This window comes from Neopelma chrysocephalum, unplaced genomic scaffold (genome assembly GCF_003984885.1).
Source record: "Neopelma chrysocephalum unplaced genomic scaffold, ASM398488v2 Primary Assembly neopelma1_84, whole genome shotgun sequence".
Classification (NCBI taxonomy): Eukaryota; Metazoa; Chordata; class Aves; order Passeriformes; family Pipridae; genus Neopelma; species Neopelma chrysocephalum.
Window position 1 is genome coordinate 9,053,255 of NW_020897746.1, and position 19,258 is coordinate 9,072,512.

At 40.9% G+C, this 19,258-nt stretch overlaps 1 protein-coding gene across 4 annotated transcripts in view; it reads right to left on the reverse strand.

Moving 5' to 3' along the window:
- PRKCA (protein kinase C alpha) overlaps positions 1-19,258 on the reverse strand; it is a 146,024-nt gene that overhangs the window by 38,196 nt on the left and 88,570 nt on the right. For all 4 annotated transcript variants that reach the window (XR_003535638.1, XM_027692011.1, XM_027692010.1 and 1 more), the window contains exons 4-8: positions 18,081-18,192; positions 17,269-17,397; positions 7,154-7,310; positions 6,925-7,059; positions 6,040-6,136 (exon numbers count right to left, since the gene is read on the reverse strand). Coding sequence is in view for 3 of the 4 variants with exons in the window: in XM_027692011.1 (XP_027547812.1) it covers positions 6,040-6,136; positions 6,925-7,059; positions 7,154-7,310; positions 17,269-17,397; positions 18,081-18,192 (630 nt within the window). In the remaining variant the exon portion in view is untranslated. The remainder of the gene's footprint in view (positions 1-6,039; positions 6,137-6,924; positions 7,060-7,153; positions 7,311-17,268; positions 17,398-18,080; positions 18,193-19,258) is intronic.

Consider the following 19,258-nt stretch of genomic DNA (forward strand, 5'->3'; position numbering starts at 1 on the left):
AGAGAAAATTCACAACCAAAGGTTAAAACCAACTGAAAAATAGTGACAGATTTTCTCCTGCCTCCACTTCCTACAGGAGTATATTTTTATCTCTAAATATTAATAATGATGTATCACGTATAAATCACTGAGGACAGATTTGATCACACTGCTAAATGAGCAGATAATGGATTTGTAAGTTTTATTGAGAGGTGAGATCCAGAAAATACGTAGATTGAATAAAATTTGTTGTGTAGAAAATACTGCACTGCACACCTCACTTTCTATATAATGCACAAGTTCATATAGATAACACATTGCACATAATAAGAAAAATCCTGGCAATGAAATCAAAAAGGTAAAAAAGTACCATCCTCTTCAACTCTTTCTTTTCCAAATTTGGTCCCATTTGTTGGATAGGGCAGAAGTTGGGTGTTAATTTTTCAGCTGGTTCAGAGATGGCAGAATGGGCCATGAGGAAACTTCTCATGACAAACAGGTTTCTTCTGTTCATTTACAGATGTAAGCGAAGAGAATTTTTGAATCTATTATTATTTATTTATAATCTTGCATAGCTATTTTATGGTAGATTTACATTGAATAAATGACTTAAAGAATCTGTGCCAGAAGGTCCAGCAAGCAAAGCAGCATATCCATGAGATTTGTGTGGCTAATAACCACATTTAAATAAGAAGTCTGGGTAGTTACAGTGATATGTTAAGAAGGACGTGATGGGATTGTGTAAAGAGTTCGAAACCAGTGAGAGCTTGAGGCCAAGTCTCAAGGCTGTTTGCTGAAATACAGATGCAGGCAGATATTTTTAAAATTCTGATTTAAATGGGAGGTTGTAGCGATTGAGGCACGGACACCCTTGCTGGTCACAATAGTTTATTATTTATTTCAAGCCTCTATTTATAGAGGAATTAGTTTCATTTCTGCTCTGTGAGCAAAGCACAGCATCTTCAACCTATCAACAATCAACACTTGGCCCTATAAAATTACAGTATGCATATTTCTACCTATCATCAACTAATGTCCATCTTTACACCTATCATCTTCCAACACGCTTTCTTCTTTTCTTCAATCCTTTTCTTGTTCTGGGTCACGCGACCTTTGGCTCCACGCACATTGCAGACACTTCCTCCCACCTTCTGCCACATTTTCTTCTGTTCTGGCAACATCCTCTGCTTTAAGTTCTGCTCTGGTCCACGATCCCCCACATCTCATTGAATCTACATTGATTAGTAAGGCACTTGTTGCTAAGCTAGTAGCATTAGCTTCCTTCACAAGCCAGCAGCCAAGTTTATTTAGAGAGGTTAAAGCATGTGCCCGCTATAAGGCTAGAAAAGAATCTTTGCAGATTTGAATTGAATTCCAGAACTGAATATTTGAGTCACAATTTGCGGAAAATTGGCGTATTGATTTTTTGCCTCTGTTGCGTAGAGTTCTGTTCAAAGGTAACTTACTAGGGTGAAATAGTGTTAGTTGCCCAAAAGCACAGGGACCCCCCACCGCTTTTCCAGGGTTGCTCTTCTATACTTGTTGCCCACAAATCAAGAATAAATCAGGTAACCTTACTGGGTTATTGCCAGGGACAAACCCACGGCTAAATGTTTCATTGCACCATAAAGAAGCATTTGCATAAATCCTTATGGGAGAGATGAGAAGCACGGGTTGATTCGCGCGAAGACCTGTGAAAAAATTAAGACAGAAACATGTTGTAGCTTGTAAAGTTCCCAAGATCTCTAATTCTTGTGGCTCAAGGAGCATGGTTGGGAAATCGTTCATTCTGTACAGTTGATTCTGGTACCACGAGGATTTCAGCCCTTTGTTGGTTTGACACCAGTGCTTCGGCTGCTTGATTTCGGGTTTGCTACAGTTACCTGGTACCGTTTGGTCGTACAGCAATTCCCAATGGGACATGTTGTTGTTAAAACCATTTTCAAGAGACATTTCCAATCATGAGGAACCAACACACAAGAAGTACTTAACACTTCTAAAAAGGAGTACCCACAGGGTGAGGAGATACCGCTTTCTCTCACTAACTGCCGCAAATCTTTCATCATCTCATAAGCCAGGTTATGATATTTAGGAGGTTGTTGTTGTCGATATATAACAGAAAAGGTGGTTACAAATTCCCAATCACCCGCTGCTAAAGCCATTTCTCTGCATTCGTCCCATTTTGTTTGCATAAATCTTTCTGTGCCCATTCTGGGTTTTAATGAAAGGAGATAATTTTCGTTCTGGTTCATCTAACGCCAGATCAGAAGAATCGTTGGAGTCAATGTCAGGTTCCTCTTTTGGGAGGGTGGAAAGGCACGTTTGTGGGAGTTTGGGCAGCTTGCAGCCGCTTTTCTCCTCAAAGGGTAACTTTGCGCTCTTAGTTTTGTCCTCTGTCACAGAAGGAACAGGGGGGTTAGAGTCCAGAGCTGCAACAGTTTCTGTCTCTTTTTGAGCTGCTTTTAAAGCAGGCATAAGCATACCCCACGTAGTTAAGTGTTTGCAAGCTGCAGAGTCCCCAAGTCCAGCTTGCTCACAGAGCATATGACCGACTTGTTGCCAAGTTTCTACTTGGAAAGTCCCATCTCTTGGAAAACCAGGTAGGTGTAAAAAAATCCCATCTAAAAGTGTCATTAATTTATGTCCGGACACTTCTCGGTTTTGGTTTTGCATAAGGCGACGAAAAGCATCCAAGCTTTGTTTCTGTTCCTGGGATATTTTTCCCCCCATCTTTCCCACCTGCTCACCTGCGTTGCTCTCCTGCTTGAGGCTACGGACGAACGTCTTCTTTCCCGACGTTTCGCTGAAGAGCCCCTGGGACCTCCTGAATGGCCCTCCTAAGAATGTGGGGAGGGGTGATGAGTTTTTTTTTTCTTCTCTCCTTGGAAATGGGGGCATTTCAATTTTGCTTTAACTCAGGCAAGGTGTGTGTTGGAAAGGCTCTGAGGTCGTTTTGTTCTCAGCCTGGTCATCTGGCCGTTTGCTGGCCCTGGTTTGCCTGCGCCCTGTTCTGCCCCCAGCCCGGACCTGCTTGGATTTCATCAGAGAGGCTTGACCCATCTGCAGAGGAACTGTTTGGGGATGAGGTCACCCTTTTCCTCCTCCGCTCCCGTGCTTGGCAGCAGTTTGTGCCCATCGACGAAAAGGGGGAAATCCCGGCCACAGCCAGCTGCAGACAGCGTGAGTTTTCGTGGGAAGAACTCCTTTTTCCCCTTTTCCCTTTCCCCTTCTTGTTGCAGGGGGGGAATCTCCATTTTTTGGCTTCTCCCACGCGCCAGGGCCTTCATGCGGCGACCGCCAGAGCCCAACAGCTCCCCCTGCCCACCGTGGTTAGAACTGTGCCAAAACCCAGAAAGTACCCAACTGGTTCCTTCTGAAGGGGATTTTTGGGTACAAGGTCATTGTTTGGTTGGTTTTTTTGTGTTCTGTTGTTGTTCTGCCAATACATATCCTTTAATAAAGGGCTGGTTTTTGTTTTTTTTCTTTCTCCATACTGCCTCGATTGGAGCCTCTTAATTTCGGATTTACAGGTGCTTAGAGGGAGGAGTTTGGTCTTCCTCATAACTTATCCTCCTCAGCAAAACACTTCAGTCTCATTAAACTGAGACATCTATCTATACTTTTAATGTTCCTGACAAACTCACTCCCCCAGGAAAATGGCAGTCAAGATCTGCAATCCTCTTCCTGCAAGGCTTCAATGCTGATTTTAGAACAGTGGCAATATTTATTTAGATGATGTCATTAAATCCCAAATAGCAGCATATTTCTCAGTGCTATCTACTTGTTCCTTAGTACAGGGTACCTAAAATAAAATGCCTATGTAAGCCAGAATATAAAAGATAACAGAAGTAAGATAAAAGATGATCAGAGTCAGCACCACTTATGTGCCACACCAGAATAGCTAATAAGTTAAATGCCACCATTCAGACATCTGTGCTGCTAATTTTTAGAAGCCATCACAGTGATGCCCCTTGAAACCAAGTAAGAATTTTACTTGGAGGGTCCTGCTTCCCTCTGCCCCTTCTCAGAGTGGTAAATTTTAACAGAGAGCAAATGGGTGAACCTGAATCCTTTTGCCATGTAACACTGCATTATCCCAGCCTCGGTCTCCTCATAATTACAGGGTTTGTTCAGCTACCAACACTCTCATTTATCATCACTATGGTTTAAAACTGTTCATTGTGCACCTGGGGAAATCACATTCCTGGAGACACCGTGTTCACTGAAGACCTGTTCCCTTCCCTTGATTAATTCAGTCACTCAAACAGCAACAACCAGGCTACTCCCAGAACAGGGAGAGCCTCAAATACACAGTACTGAGGCTGAACTAATTAGACTTTGAGACAGACTAATTATTTCTGAGGCAGAGCTGCCCCTATGTGAAGCTGCTGTTTCTGGGACCAGGTCCAGTAGCTTTACCCAATGCAACCTCTCAGGATTTCTCCTCCACTTCATTGCAGGACACAGATAAACTTTGACTGTTTCTCCTGCAACCAATGTATTTACTGTAGGATGGAGAAAAAAGCCTAAGAGGTTGTAAATTCAATATGCAAACATAGTGCATGTAATATCTGACCTTTTTAAGTGGACATTTTTAGTGACTTGTCTTCGTGCTGCCTCTGACCTGAGAAAAAACAAGTAGATTTCTATACCTGTATCACCAACATTTAAAGATCCACCCAATTCCAGGCTCTGTATAATGCACAGGGGCATGGAAGGGGTGGACAGAATTACTTTTGAAGCTATTCTCCATAGGGAGGATAAAAAATACATATGATCTTGAACAGCAAATGACCTAGTGCAGCAAAATAAAATCACACCGGGTCAGATCACAATTGTAAAGAAAGGAAAATGGAATGGAGATTGAAATACTTCTCAAATGTATAACAAAAATCATAGCTCATGCCAGACAGGAGTATGGGAGCTGATCCAAATGCGTTCACAAAAAATTGATGCACCTTTTCTTTTTCTTCCTGGAAAGTTGCACATGTGCCGTTTTTCCTCACTTTCTCAGGTTAACCCATCTTTTATAATAACAATGGAGAATTCTGCCTGATGGTGAACATAAAAAATTGCCATTTCAGGTTGAAAGGAGCAGGCGTGTTTGTTTATGCACAACAGGTACATTAATCACGTTCTGGATAAACAGCCTGGCTGGGGCTGGAAATGTCCAACCAGGAAAAGGGAACCAACAGTGCAGGTTGGGATATTTCAAATTCATGACTGTGTGAGCAGCTGGAAGAGCAGCCAAGGGAGATGAGCTGAATCCAGCACAGCCATCAGCAAACCCCCTCCCTCCCCAGGCTGTACCTGCCCTGGTTCCTGGGGTTTGTGGTCAGCAAATATTTAGTTGAAGTCTCAGCTGTAGTTGTCAGAAGAGGCTGAGTTGCTGGCTGAGTGTGATCATTAAGGAATTACACCTTTGTATGGTACAATGAGACTACTTGTGGCTACCAACCCCTCCAGTTGGCACCACAGAAGGCAGGACACTGTGGAAAGCGTTGCTTTTCTCTGGATTCTCTTTTCTATACACAACCACCAATACCTCTGGTCCTTAAAAACATCCTCACCCACACTACAGAGATCAGAATTTCACAGGAAAAACTTCTGCAGAGATTATGAGACGCTGAATTATCAGTAATTATTCCAAGCCTTTTGTTAAAACACAAGAACTTACAGTGTGAAACATTCTAAATATGTGGTTTCTGAGAATTTCATTTGTCAAAAAACGCAGATATCGGTGATAATGGCTGGAGGATTTTGCAGAAAGTATTAGAAGATATTGAAATTATTACACATGCTTGACAAAACATATTTTAAAATACCAACTTAGAAGTGTCATAGCACAGAAGCTGAACTGTCAGAAAAATGATGCCACCACTGAATTAAACCATTTGGTCCAATCTTCAGGGAAACCAAAGTCACACAGTGCTGACACAGGAACAGAAGCAGTAGCACTCAACCATATGTATGTTTTAACGGGCTTTCTTTTTTGGAATAAAGTGAAAAATTTTGTAATAAAGTGAAAAATAAGTGCAATATACAGCTTTTAGCCCTCACCTCAAACTTCTGCCGGAGCTCTGCATTTCCATCTTCATCAGCATCTGGAATGGGAACATTGTAATATTCACCTTCTTCTTGATTCAGCAGCTTGTACCTGTGGAACATTTGAGAAAAAAAAATGTGACGTTCCAATTTTATTCCTGTTAGATTTGAAGCCTGATTTAGTGTGATTATATGATTTTTTTTGTGTGTGTGTGGTTTGTATCAGTGTCACAGGCAGGTGAAGAACTGATCTCAAGGACCTAAAGCAAACTCAGAAATAGGACATATTTAACACGAAATCAAATCTTTAATCCCAAATTATGTGGCAAGGCAGTTTAATGGACAAGGAGATTCTTCCCACCCATCCTGTGATATGATGGGAGACATCAACCCTGGAGAACCTTTGTCTCCAGTGCTTCCACAGCCCTAAACAGCTGTCTCTGTAGGAATGTCCTTTTTCAGGAGATGTGGTGAATTCTACCCCTTGCTTGGTAGGTAATGAGATGGCAGTTTATGAAATCAGCTTCCATGTACTTTGAATTTGCAGAGCTATATATAACATGATACACTTAGTAATGAATACATGATATTTGAGATAAAAATAAAATTCCTATCACAAGACTATGTACACAGAGCTGAGTTTGCAGCAGCTCCTGGCTCCAGTAGAAGTTTCATGAACACCACAAAAGAAAAGCAATCCTTTCATTATCCTCCTTTGATACATATATATATATATAGCGCCTGTATTTCCTAGGTTTAGTTGCACTTTCAGTGAATTTATAGCCTGAAACTCAGTGAAAAACTCAAAAAAAAAAAAAAGGTAGATCATGTTGAAGAAAAAGACTGATTTAAAACTTTTGGTGATATATTCTCTCCTTCTCCCTTGTCTGAAACTCTTACCATCCACTGGCTGGCATTTTCATAAGCTCTGACACCCCAAATGAAAGAGATCCCATGAAATCATTCCTGGTTGTTCGATCCCAGTCCCAGACCTCGACGGACAACCGGCGATCTTTGTCTGAAGGCTTTAATTTACTAAAAAGGAGAGAAACGGAGCAATTTTCAATGCAACACTGAACAAACAATTCAAAATATGCAAAGATCCTGCATGAAATGGTGTTAAACTCACAATGTGAAGGACTCATTCCAGTCTGGATTCAGAGTAGAACGGATGGTTTTTGTTTTTTGTTTGCTTTCGTTCTTAGGGTCTGGGATGAGCTTCAGTTTAACATAAGGATCTGAGAGTCCATTTGGATCCATGGGAATGAGGTTTTTTGCTTCTCTCACTGTCAATATAAAAAAAAAAAAAGCTCGTTTGTACAGGATTAGACATCGCTCATAAAACGCAATAACATGTCAAACCAGAGTTATTGAAAGATGCTGACAAATAAATAAGACGTGAAAGCCACTTGTCAGACTTGGCATGGAAGAAACTCCTTGCTGTAAAGTGAGGTTGTGCTGGGTGATATTTGTCAGAATTGTAGAGAGCAATGACAGGAGAGGAGTGATTCACAACCGACACGCAGCTCCCAGGCAGCATTTTCCTGCAGTGGAACGATTAAATACCCAAATCCATCACTGTAATTTTTCTAAGCAGGTACCAATTCTTTGGGCTTTTATTTCCTCATCAGTCTCAGGTCATACAATGACAGGACTATCAGACAAATGCTGTAAGGGCAACAGCCAGATCACAATGGATTTCAGAGGGTCCATTATCTGATACAATCCCCCTCTGGAAGGTTTTGAACACTAAATTTCCCATGGATTCACAGTTCATCAGCTGTCAGAGGGAATCCTTGTGAGCATTATGTCACAACAGCAACCAAAGGAAAAACACAGGGAAGACAAGCTGAACTTCAGCTTCACAAAAATCTTAATGTGGCTTCTACTTTTACAATGTCAAAAGAAGAAATAAAGTGAGTTAATTTATCTCATGTTGCTCCTGATGCCCAAAGAGTGAGAGACCCCCCAAAACCTGCAGGTCAGAAGTGCAGGGGAGTGGAATATTCAATGGAAGAGCAAAGACAGCACTGCCCTCCCTCTTGTAGCCACATGAGTAACATTTCTACGTCATGGAAGGTTTTATTCTGCTGCACTTTGGAAGAAGAGGTAAATTTTCCTCATGTTGGGAAACCCCATCCCACCCAAACCAGCTGGGATCAAGCTGGGGAGGAAAATTTGGAGCTCACAACTGGACATCTCAAATCATGCTGGGAACAACAATCTCTGGGCTTGTTTTGGACAGAAAGCAGCTTTCATTCAGGAATTCCTTTGTGACAGCCACAGTTCAAGATTAGAATTATTTCTGGAAGGATGACTGCAATAAGCTTTGAGGGTGACACAGTTCCCAGGGGATGAAGGAAGTCCAGCCTTTGAGACCCACCAGAGAGATTATCCTGGATTAAGTGTCCTCAGCTTTCATTCAGGAGGGCTTTTTCAAATTTATCTACCTAACTGAAGAAATCTAAAAGGAAATTTAGGAAACATCAGCCTTTAAGCTGCTTAATATTTCTTGATGGGAAATATTTCCTACAAAAATTTGAATTTTAGAGTCAGAGCTAATGCAAAGAAAGAAAAGAAAAAAGTTGTTAGATTTTCAGCAACAGGTAGTTACTGTTTGCTCAAGGCATTCTTCTCCTCTTTCCCCAGATTTAAATGGCATTTTCATATTATAAATAAAAAATCCTTCCCAGGATTTCAATCTGTTGTTTCCCAGCATGGTGGCTGAAAGGCATCCAAGGAACACAGATATTATTTTTATATATAGAATAAGAAGAGGACAGCTTTTGGGCAGCAGTTTTTTATTATTGTGCTTTACTAAAGGCCAGTGGAATGAAAGATGGTGGTGTTGACAACATCCCTGTTGTAAAACAGCACTGATTTATAAACCATGGGATGTTCTGTTCCATTCCCTACAGACCAGGTGTATTGTCAGGGTGATGGAACCAGCTCCAGGCTGACTCTGTCCTTGCAGGGGATGGAGAGAGTGTTTTAGTGCTCATTGTGTTCTTCCAAAGGACACAACTGCCAAGTGCAAACCTACTCCTGAGCCCCTGTGGCATTTGATGCAGGATGGAGAGGGAAATTTTCTTTTTGGCAGAAAACCCACCAGTGCAACAGGAAAAAACCCCATAATTTCAAACAGTTTGACCTGCTCTGTTTATTTAATGAGAGATTATTAGGTGTGGTAGAACAAGTCCGAAGGAAGAAACACCAGACCTAACTGGTACCTTATATCCAAAATAGCTGTGGGAAGAAGGCAGTGTCCAGGGATGTGAGTTACTAATTTGGAGGACACTAATTTATTTGTCAAGATAATTCTCATGCATAACAGATACTCTGAGGTAAGTTAATCAATGAAATTAGATCGTGGCTGGAAATGAATCACATGAACTTGACTCAACAGTTGATACTGATTAAGTTTCTTAAATTTGTGGTTTTAAAACTACAGACAGAAAATGCTTATGGGTTAAAATTTTAGAATAAAGTGTAATTCTGTCCGCTAAGTTTATTACTCAAATAATTATACCCGAAAAAAAAATCACTGTGTTTTAAAAGAACAGAACAGAAACATGCACCTTTCTTGCAAGCCATTTCATTTTTAGTTTTCCACAATCCCTATATAAAGCTGACAGGGCTTTGCAACTGGGGAAATGACAGTTTTCAGGCCAGGAAAATTGTTTCCACTCTCATTTACTCCGAGTTTGCCCTTTGAGGGTCTTCACACCCAGTGGTCAGCTGGAAAACCATTTGTTCTCAACCCATGAAAAAAACCCAACCCACCCAATATTAAAATTTAGCATGCTGAAAGCTATCTTCAAATACACTTCTGAGGAATAACACTGAGATTAAATGACTTATTTTAGCTAAGTATTTACAATCCCAAAGGGACCGAGAACCACAAAGCGAGTGCGGGATGAAGTGACAGCTTTCAGTGCAAGCTGCTCTCTCTCATCCTATATTTGGGGTTATTTTGGCTTTTTTGGGTTGTTTTTTTTCAGTCTTCTTGTGCATGGTTCTTGTGACTGCACTGCCAGGTTTGGCACATGAGCTATTACTTCAAAATCCACGTTCTCATTCTTTTTTTTTATCCTGTAGTTTGACATAAGTGAGGAGCAGAACTCTCCACATGTTCTACAGCTTCCCAAAAATACACACTGGGAAGTTTTTCACTAAAATCCCTTGAACAAAATGGCTTAATTTGAACATGGCATCTTCAGACTGAGCTTTTAGGTTTCAGTTTTACCTGGAGAGGCTCAGTGTAACAAGCAGAATTTTAAGCTGGGTGGATGCAGAGACATCCTTGGAAGCTCTGCCATGGAGAATTCCCTGGAGAAAGCCATCACTGACCAGCCTGGATAAACCTGCTGAGCCTAGAAAACAACACTGGCAGCAGGAGGCCACGGCAGCATGTGTAAGATTGCTTCTTTCTTTTGCAGCACACACAGAAAATGGAAAAAAAAAACCCTCTAAATATAAGAAAGAGAAGCTCAAAGATTAATTGGGAAGGAAAGATGCAACATGTACTAAATACAGGCTGCAGACAAAGTCATTATCTCCCTCCTCGTTTTAAGATATCTGGCCCATTTGTACTTTTGTCTGCATAATTAATACCCTTAGACATCCTTTTCCAACTGACTTAGCACTTCTTTTCCTGAGGAAGCAGCCTGATGATACTTGTGCTGAATAGTGCTTATAGAGAATTAGCATCCAAGTGGTCCATCTCCAAGGGTGCCCTCTTTTTAACAGGATGGGTCAGGTTTCTCTAAGAGGATTGACATGAAAAAGAGATTTCCCCTCCCCACCAAAGGCACCATCTCTTGTGTGGGGGTGAAAAAGCAAAATGAAAAATAACCCCATGAAAATAAATCGACTTACCGTGGCTGAGTTGTGCCATAGCTGTAATGACAGCCAGCAACCTCTTACTGCTTGATAATTATTAGTTAATTAAACTCAACGCTGTGCTAGGGATGCTACTCTAAATGAGAGATGGTTGAAGTGAGGTGAAGTGGAGCATAACTTGGGCATGAACCTAAAATATAATTTGTTGGTTTTCTGTCATAACCATTAAAGATGATAACAATCTCTGTACTGAGCAAAGCAGCTGCTACAAGTTTAATTTGCCAACATTTTGTCCAGATTGGACACTTAATGGGGACTGAGAGAGCACACAGATGAACAGACAACAAAAAGATCCCACCTTGCCCAGGTTTTCCTTCTAAAAACAGAAACAGGGAAAAAATGTGCCATTTTCCTCCTTGTTAATGAAGGAGAGATCCTAAATGTCTATTCAGCAGAAAATGGAGACTATTTGATGACTGTCCTATGGCTCTTCTATCACGTGCTCCTTCTAAACCAGCAATATCCATCCAGGAGCCAGGCCTGGAACTGGGACGCCCACTTTCCCAGGAATAGTACAAAGATATAAGCAAACACAGATCTTGTTCTTAGGTATTCATACTTTAAATAAAAATCTAAATAAAACAGAGTGGGCTGGCAGAGAACAACTGACATTTGATGCAAAGAAAAGAAATACAGGCAGAATTCTGAGGAATTCAGAGAGTGGATGACGAAGCTGAAACTTTTTCCATGAGATTGGATAGGTCAAGCCATATGCAGTTATGGATTTAAAGCTGCTTGTGGCACCATCAGATAAAATTAGTCATGGGAATGAATAAATAAATGTTTCTGTCCCTAGAACAAAGCTGGATGATTAGCAGCATGAGTTTACTCAGTTCCTTTTCAAGTGAGTCACAGCTACCTTTTTCCTGAATTCCCAAATGTGGATAATAAACCAGTTTAGTGATCACAGCAACCATTTTGTGCCAATCTTTCACCCCCCACAGGCAACTTAGATGAGCAGAAATCTCTCAACCACATGCCAATTAGAGGACAATCCCAGTCTCCAACGGTCTGGCCTGGCACAATATCCAGAGAAATGAAGGAAAAGGGAGGCTGTTGTTAGCTCCAAGAGTTAGCTCCAAGTTTCTGTCTTCACACAATAAAGCATTAGTAAATTATTCCATAATTCTCATTGCCTCCTGAAGAACATTCTAGCCCAAATCCCAGTGATTTGCCCAGTTTTCAGATGACTTAGGTGAGTGACAGAGGATCTTGTATTCTCAGCCAAGGAACTTTCTCCCCAGTTCCTCCCTGCACTTCCCTTAACCACAGTTCAGAAGATTTACCCATTACTGAAAATAGTCTTTCTTCCAATTTGTGGATTCGTACTCTCTGTATGCAAAATCCAAAGTTGCCTCCAGAACTGCTCAGCTTTCATTAAAGATTTATTACGAGGTTTTAATAAAACTCACTGAGTGCTTCCTTTCTGGAGCTGGTTGTGACTCACATGTACAAGTGGCTCCGAAACAAATCCTGCTTTTCAGACAATTTCCAGTTTCCATACAGTTCTCATCACTAAAAGGGCTTTCAGATATGAGACTTTTCTCTATTCCATAACTACTCCCCGGCCCAGGTAACATTTCTTTTCATGTCCCTCCTGAGCCCAGTGCTCCCATTACTGGAGCCCTGAAAAATGGCAATATAACGAGGCCCTGCACTGCCCAGGAGATGTACAAGGCACAGATGATTCATTTCCTTGTCTAGAAGAAGACAAAAAATGAACCAATTTCGCAGGACACTTTATTTCTCTGTATTTATTAAGATATCCTCTCCTACTAACAAAAAATGTACCATCGTCCCTAACGCCGCTTCCCAAGTTCTTGTGCCTGCAATAGGTTCTCTGCTTTCAATTTTAACTGGAAATCTCACAGGAGCAATTCTATTTTATTTTTAAAATGAGATTATCTTTGTAAAAGTTATCATTAAGCACCACTGGGTAGGACAGCTGCTTAATGAAACATAAATCTTAACACAAGATGGATCAAATCGTCTGAAAAAGGATTCAGACCATTACATTTCTAATTTTATCTGTATATTCATTTACCTAAATATATAGGATTTACTTAATATTTCTGTATGCATGTAGATGGCCATTTATGAAAAATTAATGTTCTTTTTAAATACCATGCATTGCCTATTTCTTCATGGTAAAGTAAATTTAATGACTGAAATGGGAAGGAAACTTTCTGTTGTTATCGGGGCTGGCATTGCTAAAGGCACAGCTTTTCCTGTAATGACTGCAGCAACCCTGCAGATTCTGGGAATGTCACAAAAGAGATATTAGTGAAGCAAACCATGAGATCCGTGTTTTTTGAGACATTAATAATGTCTCCCACATGCAAGCACTTATTTGGGATCACTTTATAGGCATTTGGTACTAAAAGCTGGTCAAATATCGAGAATATTCCCGTTATGTTCCCTTTTAAAATCAGCTGCAGATATTAGGAAGTCGATGCTAACAAAGACAGACACTGACCTAGAAAATCATAAATAAAATTATTAGAGTGATGTGTGTGGGTAAGACCTTTTAAGGAAACAATTTTTACGAGACTCTAGAAATGTGCCAAAATTCTCCAAGCTTGTCTGCCCAGCTTGTCTGGGCAGAGGCTCCTGCCCCAGTTGTGCCCAGCGAGCAGCGTGACAGGCCATTAATATGCAGAGCCAGAAGGTGGCTCAGCATTCACACACTCCTAAATAATGTGGAGAATGCACAGTGGGGAGCACAGAACTCCCGGGGAGGTTATTGTTGGAGAGCCTGCTCTGTGCTCCCAACCTCTGCAGGGATCACTGCCAGCCCTCCTCTCCTTCCCAATGAGAGGAGCATCACCGAGGAATGAAACCAGATTTTCTGTATTCTTGAAGCTTAGAAAAATGGATTTAACCCCCCCTGAAAACTCTGGGCTGTGTCTATGTGTGTTTTAACAAGGTTTATGTAGCAGTGGGGTGCATTAGCTGCCAGCAAGTCACTGCCACCCTGCCCCTAAATTGGTTCTTCCCTGTCAGCTGCTGTCACATCCAACTCCCAGACACTCACAGGGCACAGTTTAGGGTCTCAATAACGTGGCAGCTTTTTATAAATCAGTGCACCAAATGGGGTTATTTTTCTCACACAGGTTATTGTTCATTCGCTATAAAAATGATCCCAAATATAAAATTAAAAAAGAAAAATCGCAACTGTGATTCAACCACCTACAAACTCGCCCTGAATTGTAAGATGGGTCAAGATGTAAATGTAAGAGTGAAAAAACTTGTAGCACACATCAGGAGGAAGAAAATTCAGTGCAAAAAGCAGAGATTAAGAATAGCAAAAACTGCTTTATTATGCCTAAGAGCAAACCCCCCACGTCAATCCAACCTATGAAAGGGTCACGAACTCAGTGATTTCAGAGATAAGCAATTCAGGAGTATTTCTATAAAAAGAAAACTACCCCACTGATTTACTTCAAGTGCAATAAATTATTAATATTCAATGCAACTCTCAAGCAAGCAGCTCAACCATTGAAAATAAACCACTGATGTTTAAGAACTTCAACGAAATGAGCACTGAGTGGGGCAGATTGAGCAACCCTGGCAAGATGGTGAGTTTTGGCAGAGTGTACCAATGCAAAATTCCTACTCATTTGTGAAGAAGTGTTGCAGGGTCTCTACAATTCACACAGAAAAACCTGCATGTCCATGTTTATGCACCTGGATTGAAGATCCAACCCAGTTAACTGGAATTAAGTGTGTTTATACATAGAACTGAATCATTCCCACCATCAGTTCAATTCAAAACCTGCCAACTTGGAGATTTTAGATAATCAGACCGAGCCACTGGCCAGCCCCACCTGGCAGAACCCTGCCTTGCCTCCTTCCTGGAATTCACTGGTGGGAAAAAAACTCAGTCCTATTTACAACATTCCATCAGGAAAATGTCCTGGTTGGGACTGGGAGGGTCGAGCTGCCCACGGAAGGGATTTGCAAGGTGCCAACTCCAGTGCACGTCTCCATTGAGCAGCACAAATGTTTTGCATGAGATCAAGGCTGGCTGGGAAAGAACCAGCAGGAGCTAATTAACAACCAAAACAGGAAGCAGAGCAGGGATATTAAGGAATTCAGCTGGAGCAGTTCAACACCTACAGAGTAATTCCTTCGAAAAAGATTCAGACGAGGGCTCAAACCAAACAGCCGATTGTAGATTATTTTTCCTGCTGTTCCTAAACTTCCTGGACATTTAATTCAACTCTTTTCCCAAAGCTAAAGGCAGTGACATTGTGCCTGGCAGCTCTGGGAGCTGTATATTCTGACAAAGGTTTTTCTCAATAAATATTTTAGAAGCAATGACATTCTGGGAGAAAATTTTTGCATAGCAGTGTGTCCATGAACTAACTGACAACTGCTAATTTCCTTTTCAGTTAAACATGCACAAAAGGCACCTGAAATGTCATTTGGGCTTAGTCTGTATGGCATTTTTTTATTTAAAGAAACAAAAAAAGCAGCTTACTTTCAGAACAACTGTCACCTTTTATTTAAAGAAGTTTTCTGAAAGCTTGGAAATGTTGAGAAGCCTCAACCACAACAACAGCCCTGTAATTGTTTTATACATAACAAGGTTATAGTCAACATTTTCCTTGTTGTCCAGAAACCTACTTAATTGTAGGATGGAAATGTTTTATTTATAAACACAACAGAAACAGCATTTGCCAAGTACCCTGACACCAAAAAGAGCAATGAAGAAAACCTAAGAAATGTCTGTAACAATTTGACCACATTCATATCTCAGAGAAGACCTTTTCAAATAAAACTGTGAACTAAAAGAATCCTTGTTTGTGTAATTATTTTACAGGGCCTCGGTACCACAGAGACTTGTGACAAATGTTTTTGTCCCTAAAAGGATTATAAACCCACTGAATCATCAGAAAATAAGCACATGTTATTTGTCAAATTATGTGTATTACAGCAGAAAGTTTGAGCCATATTTAAGAACCTTGCTGCAGAGCGGCCTAGAATAATGCAAACATTACATTTTGTCACTTGGATGATTTTCAAATTAATTCTCTCTCATGGTACAATTGCTTTTAGAAGCTGCATCACCATCTCTGAAATGCCTCACCACTTTGTGAAACCACCTTCTGTTAATGACAGTACCTTGGACAAATTTCCCCTCCCACGTCGACAGGAAGCGATTTGAAAAGTTAAGCTACAATTAAGCACCACTTGGGATCTGTTCTGATCCTTTCTAACGAAATTTTATCCAACTTCTCCTTTTCAATGCATTTTACAAGGTCTGACAGGAGAATATGGAGGCATCTGGATTCAGAGAGAACAGAGTCATGGATAATACAGTGCCAGGAGAAAAATCTGCTGGCTCAGTCAGCAGTGAAAATTCAGGGTGATGGTCTCCTTTCCTTTATGCTGACCACGAGGGGATGGTCTCTACTGGACTCATTCCCCAAAGAGGAACAGAGGTGGAAGAAACATCCTTTTGGTGTCTAACAGGCTCTATCCTGTCAGCTGAGCCACACTGAAGCCACACATGACACTCAACATCCACAGGTTGCCAACAAGCAAGAAATGTCAAGAAACATCAGGAAAACCAAGGGCAGAAGTTGAGATGGTCTAAGAAACCTCCTACTCTGTCCTGGCCTAACTTTTCCCTTGAATTTGATTCCATTTTACAACACCAACCAGGCAATGATAAAAGCACTGGACCCTGTTCTGGATACACAGAATTTTTTCTACAGCTTCAGACCTGGACTGAAGGTCAGTGGGGTGTGAGGGTGTGCAAGTCTGGGTGTGCACAACCAAAAATTACTCACAAATTCTGGGAGAAGCACTTCCAAGGAAATGAACTGCCACCCTCTCTTTCCTTCCTTTCTCTGCCTCCTTCCCATCTTGGTAACCTTAAGCTTAAAGAATGTGAGAATTATGAGTTTTTTTATTTTATAATTCACTGGGAGCAGTATTTGGGATTGAATCCAAGTTGCCTTTGTTTATTCAATACTCTGAAATACAGGAAACAACTCCCCAGATGATGAAAGTTTAGTGCATCTCTTGTGTTCTGAAGATGAGGGGGAACTTCCTGAACAGATAACCATCCTACATGAAAAAAAAATGACATAAAAGTGATTTTCTAATTAATATTCCTGAGTTTTTAAAGCTATTACCACAGCTTTCATTTTTCTATTTATTTTCATGAGCCCCAGTTCTTGATTCCAAGACACTTTGCATGAAACCCTCACACTTCTGAAGGGAAATACTCCAACAGTGGCTTTAACACACCAAGATCTGACCAAGGCACACAAACCCACAATGGTTATAAATGTATATAAAACCTGATAAGTTCCAAAATGAGCTGTTTACCTGTTACTTCCAGTTTTTCACCAATGACTTCAGCTTTCAGGTAAATCCTTCCCCTTTTCTCTGTGTGGTCCATGCCACAGAGGCTGGGGACGTTTATCACACATTGCTTATGAACGTTCATGTCACAGGCTGTGGAGACAAAAATGGTTCAGACACCCATGAGGAGCCAATAATTATGATCACAGAGGAAAGTGAAAGTTAAGACTAAATGCTTAATTTCTGAGCAGACTTTCAGATCACAGCTGGGTGGTTTTCCACCCAATGACATGGCTACATCTTACAATACATTCTGCAGAGAATAAAATAATCTACTTCAGAAACCTAAACATAACCATTAATGATGTGCAAGGGGAAATAAAAGTGAAGATGGAATAAAGACTTGCTGGGAATATGACTAAGAAAACAGAGCATTCACGTCAGCATCCCCAGTGAACGGGGTTTAAATTGATTATTAGATTTTTCTAGCAGGACACTTCCAATACAAATTAAATACAAGGAAAATACTGGACCTTGGCTACAAACTGAACTGAATTTTCAGTCTTTAAGAGTGTATTCAAGAGGCTTTCTCAAAACTGCCACAGCAAAGGCTCTTCAGCCACATCAAGCTGAACGCGCTGCGTTCTCAGCAGCAGAGGTGATTTTCATTAGTAGATCATTATAGTACTGAAATATCCACTTGAAATATAACAGGACTATAAATAGCTGACATTTGAAACACTGTTTTCCACAGAAATGAAGTAAGAGGCTGTTACCCAGGGTTTCCACTTACTTTCTAAAACCCTCTTTTGGTAACACAGAAAAGCTTCACTTACTGTCACACTTCATCCCTTGGTGCAGGAGCCCATAAAGGAGGGACCCACAGTGGTCACAAAAGGTGGGGCTCCCATAGGTGTGGATCTTAAATTTGTGCTTGCTTCTGGGATCCTGGAGGGAAAAAACAGACAGACATAAAAAGTCATAAAAAAATACCAGTGGCACACCTTTAATATATCACTTCAAATACCAAAAACTTTCCAGCTCTGCAGCTTATGCTGCAGGAAAATACATTTGATTGTGTAGCTTGTTCCCAACCCTCGGAGTGGTACCTGCATTGGCACAGGCACATCGGCCTCAGTTCTTAATTTTCCTTTGTTTTGGTGTTGTAAGAGTGAGTCAGCTCAGAGAACACAGCCTTGTTCCATGATTTATCTGCACTAAAACTTCACTTACTGACTGCACAAGTACATAAAGTTTAATGACAGTGTTCAGCCTGTGGCTGAAGTGTCACAGACCGTCTGTCTGTTTACAGTGTGTCCTTGTCACCACACAAAATACAGCAGGGAAATAACTGTTAATGGGCTGTTCTGAACCACAGTCAAAGGGCTGGAAAATCAGAATCTTACAGAGGGGATCATCTTGAAATGCTCCAACTTTATAATCTACACTGTAAATGGAAGGGAACAAATTCTAACTTGGCGTGCAGTAAATGTTTTACAGACACTGCTGTTCCCATCTGATTTTTTACCAGAGAAACTTGTAGAAAGGACATTTTAGCCACCAGCAGCTTGGAAATGTTTCCCGATTTAGGACCAGTGAAAGGGAATACACTCAAATCACTTAAATGTATGACACATCCAAAGACGTTTGCTGTTCCTCTAGGGGTAGAGATCCTCTCTGGAAAACCAAGACACTTATACAAAAGGAATAAATCACAAACTCAGTATGTTCACCCATTCCACACACACCAGACTGGAGATGTGCAGTGCTCAAACAAAGGGGGCAACAGCCCTGCCCAGTGCACATCCTCTCCATCCTGATATCCCTGATGGCCATTTCCAGCCCCAAATGTATTTTAGTCAGAACTACCACTGCCCAGTCTTGATCAGGAGTTGGGAAGAGCAGCAATTCTTCATTAAAAAACACACTGGGGTTTGAAATGAATCCTTGCTAACATTATTTTCAGAAAGATCAAGGAAATCATGAAATGCCAGGTCTGAAACATCCTCAACGA